The sequence below is a fragment of the Pan paniscus genome, chromosome 9 (assembly GCF_029289425.2).
Source record: "Pan paniscus chromosome 9, NHGRI_mPanPan1-v2.0_pri, whole genome shotgun sequence".
Classification (NCBI taxonomy): domain Eukaryota; kingdom Metazoa; phylum Chordata; class Mammalia; order Primates; family Hominidae; genus Pan; species Pan paniscus.
The window spans coordinates 129,516,928-129,530,564 of record NC_073258.2 but is presented as its reverse complement, the minus strand read 5'-3'; the positions used below and the strand labels follow the sequence as shown (position 1 = coordinate 129,530,564).

Here is a 13,637-nt window from a genome sequence, read left to right as displayed (position 1 = left end):
GGTTTCACCATGTTAGCCAGGATGGTCTCGATCTCCTGACCTCGTGATCCACCCACCTCGGCCTCCCAAAGTGCTGGGATTACAGGCGTGAGCCACTGGGCCCGGCTGGTCTCAGGTACTTTGAGGCTGAGGCAGGAGGATCTCTTGAGCCCAGGAGGTCGAGGATGCAGTGAGCCGTGATTGCACCACTGCACTCCAATCTGGATGACAGAGTGAGACCCTGTCTCAAAAATAAATAAACAAATAAGAAACAAAAGAAAAGAAATGAAAAAGAAAATACATACAGGATAAGCATTCACCTTCCAAAGCATTGATTTCTGACTACAGCAAATGCGGGCTGCCACCAAAGACTGGTAAGACCTCACAAACACCTTGCCCGGGTTCAGGCTTCACTAGCTCCCAGTGGTGGGGACATCACAGCTTCCAGTGCTTTCCACTGGGACCCAATCAAGGTGCCAAGAAGAGGTATAGGTTTTTGTGGTCAGAGTATAGTTATCTTAGGATAACCAATGGCTTTGGGAAACAAGGTAGCTAGATAGAATTTAAAAGCCGAACTTGAAATTTTTAACTCATTTTAATGGCTTTTTCTATTTAACTTGGCTATATCCTTGATTCTTCACTTCTTCATACAGAAACAAACATATGTACCAATTGCACATAGGCATGTAAGACATGTGGAAGCCACGGAATGGACTTGGTTCTCACCAAAGGGCTTGTAAAGTGGTTTTGTTGTGTTATAGTTACACTTATTTCCTGTGCTCTTAGGGTCTTCTGTGGTCGGTGCCCTCCAGTCAGAAAGCACCAGTAGTACCCTGTATTTGAGCAAGTTGGACTTTTTGCAGCTGTGGAGAACTGCACCATAAGCAATCATGGGGCGTCTCACTGAGAGGGTTTTGGAAAGGACTTGCGTAGGATCTGGGCATGTTTCAGGTGATGCGGCGGGGGAGGTTTAAGGAAGCAATGCTTTGCTCTGGTTTAGGGGCTGTTAGGGAGTAGTGATGATTCTATGATAAAATATGTTGATAATTCTTATTATCTAGGTGAGAAGACTGACATGAGGCTAAAGCTGTTCTGGGGAAAGAAACAGCAGACACTCATCAGGATGGGGGGATATTCGGCCGTTTTGTGGCTTGGACAATGTTTGTGTTTTGTTGGTGTTCAGACATGATTACAGAGTGGCCTTGTTTTATCCCAATCCATCATGATCTGAGTGGCCTGGTCTGAGGCTGATGATTTGTGAGATTGCTTGTGTTTAACAGGAGCAAGACCCAGCCTCATGTGCCAGGAGAACCAAGACCTCGCTGGTAGTACGAGGTCCCCTTCCAGTGGCCTGCTTTTCCACAGATCCAATCCTAGTTAACGTCTAGGGTGAGAGAAGAACAGCATCAAGCCTCGGTACCGTCGCTCTGTTCAGCCTTGCCCAGGGTAATTCTCTCCCTCTATCCTGTTCCCAAGTCTCCAAGACAAGTCTTTTGCCCTGATTATAGAGAAAACCTTTATAAAACATGTTTGTATTTTCCAGATCTTCTGTTGCGCACTGGGAGGATGGGCTCTGAAGCTAGCATAGTTGATAGACCAGATATGTTGTCAGAACCTTCATCACTCTCACGGAAGCCTTTTCCTCCATTGGCTGTAGTCTCCAATATGGCCCATTTCGCTCCGTGCGTTAGACCCCGACTGGCCTGGACCAGTGACCCCTGATTAAACTGCCATGCTAGTTTGAAATTTGGGAACCAGTTATAATAATTGTAGCTATTTATTGCATAATTACTATTTTCTAGGAACTTTACCTATGCTATTGCATTTAAATCATACAACAATGTTTGAGAGTATATTGTAGCCATTTCACAGGTGAGAAAACTCACCTGTGTCAGCAAAGGTCAGTGGTTTGCTCAGCTCACCTGACCGTTGGGTGGCAGAGATAGGGTTCAAATCAATGTCCGTGCTAACCCGAACTAGAATCCCGTCCACTCTGCCACGCTGCCCCTAGCTGTTACCTCTTCTGGGAACATTACTGGCCAGGATCTCCTATCTTCTCCTGATCCCCTGTGCACAAAAGGACAAGTTATTCAGAAAGTGATACTCTGGATGGCTGGCCCAGAGACGCCTACAGAACACAGTGTGCCTCCTGAGAGTACCAACACCATCAGACCTTGTGATGCTCCAGCCCTTTTTCCCCAAGCTCTCTTCTCTGGAAGGAGGGAGGCACCTAGGAAGGCCCTTGCTGTACTCACACCCTGGAAACAGATACACTCTGGTTCATAGCAGTGGGGACCCAGGAGTATGCTCACCCTACAAAAAAGTAGGGTATTCCTGAAGTGCATTCCCAAGTCTAGCCTGGAAGAGTCCTGAAGCTCAGATGCCCTCTTCTATGCCCATGAGGCCAGGAAAGATGGTTTCTACCAGCCTTGCCAAGTTCTATCTAAAAAGAGCCCATGCTGTTCCCGTGTGAGCTGCCTGATAGTGGTAAAGACATCAGAGATAACTTCTCTGGCATTACCGAACAGAAGGGAAATGCCACTCTCTGTCTACTGCAGGTTCTGGATGTGATAAGTGTAGTCTGTGGAGCTAGATGGTTTACTGCTTCTCGGGGCTCTGAACCTTTGCAGATCCAGCAGGGTGGTGATCCTCCAATAGCTTGAGATGATTTTCATAGAAAACAGGAAGTCCTCCACAGCAGCAGTTAGATGCACTTGTTTTCCTTCCTTAGCAAAGCTGAGTAAGAATACAAGCCCAACACCCACCCAACCTTCTGGGTCTGCTCTTTGGGACTGCCTTAACATCGTGTCCTCAATCTTTTCAAGGCAGCAAACCTGCCACATTACAATTCTTGAATTACTTATTCGTGAACAACTTGAGAGCAGGGACTGTTACCTTGCATTGTTTCCTAGCATAGCACCTGGTATATAGTAGATGCTCAATAAATAATGTGTTTGTTTAATTATATTGATTAAGAAGGAAGAGGCTCTGCCCCATAATCCCATTCAATCATTGCAATGGAAAATCCTCAAGAAATGTTTCCAGATTCAATCGACTGTTGGCAAAGCAGTAATTTTTTCATAGAAACGAATTTCTTCTCCATCACGGTTAGAAAGGGACTAGAGAAAATCATCTGACTTCTCCTCTCAGGCCACATAGCTCATATTTCCTACCTCTAATCTGAAATCCTGACTCTCAGAAATGTCCTAAAGTTACCTAAGGATGTGCATGAGCTATGAGAGGTTTGGCTGAAAGGCAGACTGCAATAAGTGTTTTTTTTTTCCATTTCTATAGAGGAATAATAGACTTTTAATTCTAAATCAGAAGCGGTAACAGCCATGCCTATTTTCCCTTTCCCCTCTTTGACATAGTGGCTGTTTGACTGCTGAGCAGGCTGGGGTGGTAAGTGCTGTAAGAAATCCCAAATTCTGAACGAATTGTTCTCAAGTGGATGTCTGTGGAAGAAGAGCTTCTGCACCTGGGTTCATCAGATTCAGTAAGGACCACAAACTGTTTGTCCCTCCCTTAAAATGAGCACATACTGATTAAAGTAGATGTTGCATAAAAATGAAGCACATATTTTTATGGAGAAAAGGAAATTCAGGAAGAAAATATGTTTACTTTCAAGAATTTGAAGGGCTGTTAAATGGAGGAGACTTCAGACTTATTTGGAATTTTAATGAGTTTTCTCTGAAGCACAACTAGAAGAATGTTCTTTATAACAGTTTCTCCTTTCGTTCTATGAAAAAAACCTGTCAAATGGTCCACCAAGTGCAGAGTCCGTTGGCCCTAGCTTGCCTTTGCAGCCCAGTGTCTCACTGAGGCTTTCTATGCTCCGTTATTTGCTTACTTGGAACTTCTTTCAGCTCCCCCACGTTTTCTTTCCTCGGTTGCCCCTGCCTGGGTCACACAGAAGACTACCCTGTAGTGTGGTTAGTAGTGCACACACAAGACATCTCCATTAGAGCGGGAGCCACCAGATACTATGTGATATAAGTGACAGTAAGCTCATTGATTTTATATACTCATTGATTAATGTATTTATCATCATTCAGCAAATATTTATAGAGTTTCTACTATATGTGACTCTAACTCATCTTCAGGGCTTGGCCTCAGGGTTACAGTTCTGCTCGTCAAAATAGGTGCTCCCCGGAGTGCTCCCACTGTTTCATATCCTGGCATTTATCACTGGTCATTTCATAGATTATTGACACACTTGCACCACCCTCTCTGCTGAAATGGGAGTTGCATGATAACAAGGACTGAGTCCATTACTTCTCTGATGTCTAGCACAATGGTCAGCACACACAGTCAACATTGGGTATCAACATATCATCATTGAATAGTGATTGATAAATAAATTAATGTATACATAAATGCAATGAGTTTTCTGCCAGTTGAAGTATGTTTGCAAAGAAAGGGTGGATCCCCAGCTGATGGGGATCTTTTTAAAAAGTTATTCTTTTTGGCATTATACCAACCATGCTCGGTTGTGGTTGATTTCCTTAGTTCACTTCCCCATTAGACTATGAACTCCTTGAGAACAGGAAGAGTTCTATTTGTCTTTGAAATCCTACAGAACAAGCATACAATCAGTGTTTGGGAAGTGCACAAAATGTCTATTTTCTGAGAATGGATTGTTTATAGAACAAGAATGCTGAGGCACTAAAGAAAAAGTGGCAGTAATGTAATCCACTTGTTTTGCCAAGCCACTAAAAATACCTTGGTAAATATTAGCTAATGTGCAGCCCTTTGCTTGCTATTAAGATTTACTGATTTCAATAGAAAGGAACCTAAAAACTGATCATATTATATAACCCAGACACCAGGGACAATCTCTAATCACCTAAGAGTTCATAAAATACATATTGGCTCTGTCTGTGGTTAGATTAAATGCCATTATCTAAAAAAAGTAGGATCTGTGCAATAAGAGGTCTGCCATGTGAATGACAGTTTTGGTTAGTGGATGAATTTATCCTGTATAATTGCATTCTCTAAGAATAATCCCTCTCACTCTGAACAAATAAATAAATAGCATTGGCTAACCCAGTGCATGTAAAAAACACCTTCAGTAAATGCCAGGTTTTCCAGAATAATAAAGACTTCCAACAATAAAGACTTATTTTTAGTCTGTTTCTTACGTAACTGTTGTATGGAGAGATTAACATGGTATCTTGTTTCTTCCTGGTGTGATCTTACTTTTGTCTTGTAAATATGTACTTATCTATGTCTGTATGTTCACCTGCATCTTTGTGAACCCTTGGAAAACTCAGTATTTCAGTGGGTTTCAGAGAATAGGCCAGGAGATTGATGATAAGTAAGTGTTTCCGGCCAGTAGTTAGGCACAACTTTTAGGAGAAACAAGTGAGTGATAGAGCGTGGCCAAGGAGAGGAAGGCAATGCTGGAACCCAATCCACGCCTGCTGCCCAGAGACCTTAGCTGATGGCTTGTCATGTCTTAGCATGTTGGTATTCAAGCCATGTGATGTTGGAAAGAAAAAATACCTATTCAGCTTGGGGCTTGGTCTGAGAACAACCAATTGCCTTGGTTTAAATCACACGACTCCACTATCAAATTAAGTGTTTCCAAGTTTACACAAATTAGCGTCAGTCCACTGACTGTCGCCTACAATAAATTAGGCTGAGTCTAAAAGAAATCAGTCTGCATAGAAAGACCAACAACCAGCAGCACTTCCTTGCTTTTTCCAGCCATGAATGCTTCCAGTCAGAATGTGTTTGAGACGTTGGTAAGTGGAGGCTGGGGAAATCACCTCTCTGGAAAGCCAGGCAGATAATGTTTCATCATTAATACAGTCATGGAAACTCAACGTTATTCAAGTGATCAATCAGGGGGTACTTCTTCACTCTACAGAAATCTTCTTTACCTTTAAAAGTAAAATGAAATTAAGGGAGTCTAGAGGAGCAGGGTGCTGGGAAAAAAACTCAGAAGTTGGTGTGTTAGGAGCCATCTCTGGAATTATAATGTATGACAAAGAGAATGTGGATTCAATTGATAAATGTTGGTTTTAGAATTTACTATTTGAGCTGAGAGTCACTCTCTGGAGAGCTGGGTAAACAGTGTGACCCTGAATGCACCTGGGAGAGAGGTCAGTCCACATGGGTGTAGACCAGGGTAAAGGATGTGTGTGCAAGGAAAGGAGAAGACCATTTCCTTCTCTGTACCTCACATGCACCATCCCCTAATCCTCACTGGGGACTTGAGGTCAATGAGGGCAGTGTGGGATGAGAGGAGGGCCCTCTTGACTATGTGCATTGCTGTTTATTCTCTTGGCAGCATTTTCTTTTTTTATGTCTTTAGAACCTGCCCTCAACATTTCAAATCACCACAGCTGTGGTTTTCTCGTCACCACTTCGACTTGGTGTTGGCTTCTTGTGTTTTCAGCTGGGTTAAGGCCTTGAACAAGACACTGTGGGATATCACTATTATTTAAAATGTATCACTCAGTTGGTTTCGCTTCCTAGTTCTTACGAATAAACACATTTTTCAAGGGGGATTTTGAAATCTATTTTAAAAACATATTTGCATTTAATGAAAAATACCCTGAAGACATTGCGGACCAGGGTGGGCACACCTTGATATTCTTGGGCATGGGGGAGGAGGTAATCTAGCGTTTATGACTTTGGGTTTCACCACTGTCGGGTGTTTATGGGACAGGCCCTTCACCATTTTGCTGTACAATGGAAGTCACAGTAATGTCATCTATAAAAAATCAATTGAGCAAATAGGATTTTGAAAAATGTAATTCATTCACTGAATTATTTCATTTACGTTTACTGAATAAACAGTAGGCACTCATCAACTGTGCTAGCAATTGTGATATAGGAATGAATAAAGTATGGTCTGTCTTTATGGAGTATTACTTAAATCAGTGCTCCCCAGTCCTCCAGCTTTGGAGTAGGGAAGGAAGTGTTAGATGTATTGATGGTGGCTCTCATACTATTCCTTTTGGGAATCTTGGGAAACCATGGGGAGAGAGTAGGAACAGGCTTGTAGATTTATGGAGAAGCCCTATGAGACCATCTGGTTGGATCTGAGCTCTGTTCTAAATAGTGTTCAGCATTTAACAAAAAGAAATATGACCAATACTTGTCTGAAAATATTTTAGGGAAGCGTGACTTTAGAATATAACATTTGATAACTGAGACACGGAGTGGTAGAAGCTCCCCTAGACTAGAGGCAGGGAGCCCTATATTCTAGTTGTCATCCTGCCACTGGCTAGGTACATGCATTTGGACAAGTTATTTAAATTTTCTAAATCTCAGTTTTCTCATTTGATAAATGAGAGAACAGAATTGAATTAGGATTTTTCTTGATATATGAGTATCAATAGAAGTACATAGATGATTAGGTAGTATATTGATGAGTGTTTTATTGGTCAGTTATTCATTTTTCTATATCTCAAAAACATACATAATGCTTCAAGTTTGTGATTTCTCAGAAATTATTGCTTAACATAAGGCTAAACTTATGAGAAGGTGATTTAAGTAATATTCAATAAATAAAAATACAGGTCATAATTGGTTATTACAAACATATTTAAGGTTGTGTGAGACTAGTTGAGGTCAGGAAACACTTGAATATATAATCACTTAGTTTGTCTTCATTTCTAGCTCTCTGTAATTATTTTGCCTCTTTATGGTTGAGTAACATGGTCTTCCAGTGGAAAGTTTCTATCAGAAATAGCATTGTGGTATCCAGAATAAACTTGTCAGCTTGCCAAATGATTAGTAACCCAGATAATTTTGAATGATCTTTTCGTAGTTAGGTCTTTTATGTGAGTCACCTAGTTCACTATTGCTATAAACATAATCCTTTTTTGTTTTTCTTTGATATGTTTTCAGATCAGGGTGTTGACAGAAAGTATGTTCAAACATCTTCGGAAATGGGTCGTCACTCGCTTTTTTGGGCATTCTCGGCAAAGAGCAAGGCTAGTCTCCAAAGATGGAAGGTGCAACATAGAATTTGGCAATGTGGAGGCACAGTCAAGGTTTATATTCTTTGTGGACATCTGGACAACGGTACTTGACCTCAAGTGGAGATACAAAATGACCATTTTCATCACAGCCTTCTTGGGGAGTTGGTTTTTCTTTGGTCTCCTGTGGTATGCAGTAGCGTACATTCACAAAGACCTCCCGGAATTCCATCCTTCTGCCAATCACACTCCCTGTGTGGAGAATATTAATGGCTTGACCTCAGCTTTTCTGTTTTCTCTGGAGACTCAAGTGACCATTGGATATGGATTCAGGTGTGTGACAGAACAGTGTGCCACTGCCATTTTTCTGCTTATCTTTCAGTCTATACTTGGAGTTATAATCAATTCTTTCATGTGTGGGGCCATCTTAGCCAAGATCTCCAGGCCCAAAAAACGTGCCAAGACCATTACGTTCAGCAAGAACGCAGTGATCAGCAAACGGGGTGGGAAGCTTTGCCTCCTAATCCGAGTGGCTAATCTCAGGAAGAGCCTTCTTATTAGCAGTCACATTTATGGAAAGCTTCTGAAGACCACAGTCACTCCTGAAGGAGAGACCATTATTTTGGACCAGATCAATATCAACTTTGTAGTTGACGCTGGGAATGAAAATTTATTCTTCATCTCCCCATTGACAATTTACCATGTCATTGATCACAACAGCCCTTTCTTCCACATGGCAGCGGAGACCCTTCTCCAGCAGGACTTTGAATTAGTGGTGTTTTTAGATGGCACAGTGGAGTCCACCAGTGCTACCTGCCAAGTCCGGACATCCTATGTCCCAGAGGAGGTGCTTTGGGGCTACCGTTTTGCTCCCATAGTATCCAAGACAAAAGAAGGGAAATACCGAGTGGATTTCCATAACTTTAGCAAGACAGTGGAAGTGGAGACCCCTCACTGTGCCATGTGCCTTTATAATGAGAAAGATGTTAGAGCCAGGATGAAGAGAGGCTATGACAACCCCAACTTCATCTTGTCAGAAGTCAATGAAACAGATGACACCAAAATGTAACAGTGGCTTTTCAACAGGAGTAAAGCAAAGTCTCTAAAGCTCCTAGTACCTAGAAGCATTATGAAGCAGTCAACAATTTAGGGGTACGAAAGCAGGATGAGAGCCTTCAAAGTCTACCAGCACAAAGACCCCTGAGCCCCGCAATTGTGATCCCACAAGACATGCATCTCCACAAGGCTACTGTATTAGAACGTGCAATGCATTTATATGAAACTGGTGTATGGAAGACATAGGTGCTCTCTTGAAATCTTAAATATGATTATTTGAGCTCATATAAGGTGGATTGGAGCAGATAAAATTATCAAAAGTTTCATGAACAGGCCAAACAAAATATTTTTTAAAGTTTCCTTAAAGAAGTTATGAACTTTAGAAAGGATCAGGGGACAATAATAATCTCATTTTGATTCTACTGATAAGAATGACTCCACTTTTAATGTGGACTTTTACTCATGGAAAAATTGTCTCCTAATTTGGGGAGATGAACCAACCAATCAATGACAACAAGAAAACGCTTACACAAAGAACAATTTGAGGCTCTAACCTTCTCATGTGGTACGTTTAGACAGAGGCTAAATCTGCACACTAGAATCTTGATGATACCTTCCTGCAAGACAGAATGCTTTAGTTAAAAGTGGTGATGATATTTCTTTCAATCTGTATTGGATGGCTTAAAGGGCTATAAATCTGTTTATAAAGAGCATTTCCTGCTCTTCCAAGACAGCAATGAGGAGTTGGAAGGTGCAAAGTCAGTAGAGAAGGGAATGTATCATTAATGCACCTGAGAAGAAACAGTTTCATGTGTTCCTCCACCTAGAGTTTGTACTGGAATGCTATGTCTAAAGAAGAAGTGGGAAAGAGAGAGGAATGGGATGGAGCCCCACAGTCAGAATGTTACTATGTCTTTCTTTCCCTGACAGCCCATCTTCCTAAAAGGGACCAGCTTATGGAAGGCTCGACCTTGAGGGGAAGGTTTTACTGTGAAAGTCTTCTTCAGATCCCCACCTGCATCATTCTGAATGTGTCCTGGAAAAAAACTGGTACTCAAAGCTGCTTAGGAATCAAAATATTTTCAGTGTGTTGATTAATATAGTAAATTTCTGAAACTGTGCATGCACTTCGATTATTATTATTACTATGCATTAACTGAGTCAGGTTCCAGGTGAAAATCCTCTTGCAGAGAAGACCCTCTCCTGGAAGGGGCGGGAGGAGTGGAGAGGAAGCAGATAGGACACATTTGTTGTCTGGAGTCCTCAGGAGGAAATGACCCTGGCCACAGACACACCCCTTCCGGTACAGCTCCATCACGCCTCTCCAGTGTGAGTCTTGGCACATAAAACAGCAGCTGCCCACAGTTGTTGGGAGGGATGGCTTATGTTTTTCCATGCCTGGGCTGTATTTGTACAGATCCATGGACCACTCTGGTCCTTCTGACTAAGAACAGTGGGAAGTCTGATGGTTTTAGGGTTGCACACCTTGTCAGTGGCCATAACAGTGGCCATAGCTGGCCCATGTGGAACTCTCACTCTGTGCCTGTGAGTGCTTTGGCACCACAATTTAATGTGCTGACAGGAAAAAGAAATCAGGTATCACAAGCTTGAGGGAGCTGGAATTCTCTGCTGGCCCACTGTCATGATGTAGCCCCTTCATAAACTGGAGGGAAACTGTGTTGACACTTGTTCCCATCAGCATGCACTCTTTCTGGTGTATTCTCCTGCTGGCTGGCAGCATGCATGTAGATGGCTGGAAGTGAGATGGTCATTAGTAATCCATTCCCTTTGATTGTTTAGGGAGGTGAACAACATACATCTTTCTGATTGGTATTTACTTCTGGGTTATTTGGTGGAGGCCCATCTGCTTCTAAATATCCCTTTGCTAGGATCAAGACACTCTGCACCTGGAGTCTCTTTTTTAATGGAAATTCCCATTGACCCTCTAGCAACCATTAACACAGGTACATCCAATTAAGCCCCTAGGAAAAGAGGCCTGGAACAGGTAACTTTTGATAGGTCTAAGGACTGGCTGGAACCCCAAAGCGCATAAAACTCCTGTGCATTTTAAGAAAGGGGGTAACAAGGGAATGGGTGCTCAAGTAGTAAAGAGAAATGAAAAATAGCCCGAGAAGGCCAAACTGCTTGTAGGTTAACACCACTGCTAAAGGCAGCCTTATTATTACAATGCAGTGACATTTTTCCCGGTGGAATCTGACTACATCAGTACTGCTATTTGCTACAGATGCTGGGTTATTCTATTTGCTGATTTCAAAAGCACGTCAACTGTTCTAATTTCCTTCGTGAAAAACTGCATCCCATGATGCATTATTATATTCAAAATTTTCCTTGAGACTGATTCTCTTTGAATTGCCCAGTTCATCTCTGTTGCTATGGGGATTTTGACTAAGAGCGTTTGATCCTGGTTGAATCTTCCTGGACTTAGGTTGGCTCAAGCTCCAATATTTAAGAGTTCAGATTTGGGAGGTTGTCTTTAATGGAAAGCACTAAATGTTTAAAAATTATTTATTCCTTAAGAGGGAAAAGGTAGACGGGAAAGATCCTTTCTGTGTTGCCAAATCTAAGACATGGGCTGATAGGTGACTGTCCTTCTCTGTCCATCACTAAGGGGATGTGCAACTGGACCTTCCAGAAGAACTCCCTGGGCGGATTGCAGAGACGGTTGAGGAAGTGTCTTCCTTGGGGATTTTTCATGAAACAGAATATGGGTCCTCAACAGGATGCTTCTGTGAATAGCACGGGGATCTTTCCCTGTCTAGAACAAACGTTAGGACAGCTTCTGATGGAAAGAATGCAAATGAACCCGGCCCCGCCCCTGGGCCGTTGTTGCCTGCCATTACAGGAAGTGTGTGTCAATCAAAGCTTGACAGGGGAGATAGAGCATTTTATTTTGGAAGCCAGAAGTTTGAGAACAATGACTGGAATTTCCTCTTTCTGTCCGGCAAGGGCTGTTTGTCATTGGGGAGATAAAAGTCCAGGGGCAGGGAATAAAGGTTATCGGGAACTGCGCAAGGCAGAGCCGTGGGGGGTGGGGGGGGGGGGGTGGGAGGAGCGGTTATGGAGGAAATCTATTTCAATGCCTGTCATTAAGTTTCCATTAAAAGAACATTCAGTTAGGAATTCAAAAATAATTTAATCTCCCCAGCCAGATGCACCCAGCTGGACTCCTTGGAGCTGAGCCCCTTGGAGAGGGAGATTTGCACCACCGGCTGCAGGGGCCGGGAGCTGGGGTGCGTCTCTACCCAGCGCACTCTTGACTGCTTGGGTGTTCTGGAAGACATCGGTATCCTTCAGACAAGTGGGAAACCCCAAGGCTTGTGCAGTGGCAGAAGAAAGTTATTTACTAGGAGTTATTTACTACGTTGTTACCATGTCCGAGGTTCTGTTTACAGCATTTTATATGCAGTCCCTCATTTAATTTTCCCAACAATCCTATGAGGTCAAGACTATGATTATACCTTTATTTCACTTGAGGCAGCTAAGGTAAGGAAGGTGTCCAGAGACACTACCTGGAAAATGGCAGGGCTGGCATGCAAACCCCGGGCAGTCCGCCTTGAAAGCCCATGAGTTTAAAATCCCTCGTCGACATCCTAGGAGGGACCATCCTCTGAGCAGATTCCCCAGGGCCATCGCACATTTCCCTGAAACCCACGGATGACTGGCGCATGCTCTTGGGATGCGTCTTATACTTTGGGAGAAACCACTCATTGCTCAGCACAAGACAGAGCCCTGGCGAGTGCTGAACGAACATCTCTGGAATTGCAGGTTCCAGGAAAAGGCAGTTTTTTCCCATGAGCTCTAGGTCATCCACCAGGTCAGTATACGGAAGTATCATGGGTGTCCTGAAGATTTGATTAGCCCATTGGTGCAAAGTATCTTCCTAATACTAATACACATACTTCTCTCTCTAAATATACACAAACACTAAATATATATACTAATTATATATATATAATTAAAAACTATGTGTGTGCATATGTATGTATACACACACACACACACACACACACACACACATATTTATATTTCAGTCTTTGATGTAGAGGCAGATATTATTTCCATTTTGACATGGGAAGTGGAGCCTCAGCTCTCCCTGGAGAACAGCCCCTGTGTTCTCTACTCACCTCTGTATTCCTAGCACCAGCAGAGTTCCTCACACAATCCATACATGGTTATAATGAATAAAATAAACCAATGAATGATTTGCTCAAGGTCTACATGGCTAGTAGTGGATTCAAACCCACATCTGGCCAATGAGCTTTTGACTGACCTATGTCATCGACATAGGTCATTAGTCATTAGTCAAGGGGCCTGGAAAAATGACTTAACTTCGTTAAGCCCCAGTTTCTTTATTTGTAGAATGGAGTTTTGTAATAGAGTTAAGGAGGGGATTCAATGAAATAATGGATGTGAAAAATCCATCTGTTGAAAGTAAATGGCTGTGGATATGGCAACACGAGGTGGGAGCAATGGGTTTGAAGGTGAGGAATGAAGGGGAGGACACTGGTCCCAGAGCAGACCCTGAGCCTGATGCTTCAAGGGCAAAGAAAGCAGAGCCCAGGGTAGGGCCTGATGGAGACCAGTGGAGGCCTGGGACAAGAACAGTGCCTGCAGGGGTCTGTCCCAGCTGGGATAGGCTATGAGTTG

General features: G+C 42.7%; 1 protein-coding gene across 1 annotated transcript; it reads left to right on the top strand.

The window, feature by feature from the left end:
* The first annotated feature begins 7,846 nt into the window (after nt 1-7,846).
* KCNJ1 (potassium inwardly rectifying channel subfamily J member 1) lies at nt 7,847-10,153 on the top strand. The gene has a single exon (XM_008973305.4). It carries the CDS (start codon nt 7,864-7,866, stop codon nt 8,980-8,982), a length of 1,119 nt encoding a protein of 372 aa, XP_008971553.4. The 5' UTR covers nt 7,847-7,863; the 3' UTR covers nt 8,983-10,153.
* Nucleotides 10,154-13,637: the final 3,484 nt, after the last annotated feature.

Coding starts and splice junctions, on each gene's coding strand:
- KCNJ1 (XM_008973305.4), top strand. CDS start 7,864: ATGTTCAAACATCTTCGGAAATGGGTCGTCACTCGCTTTTTTGGGCAT.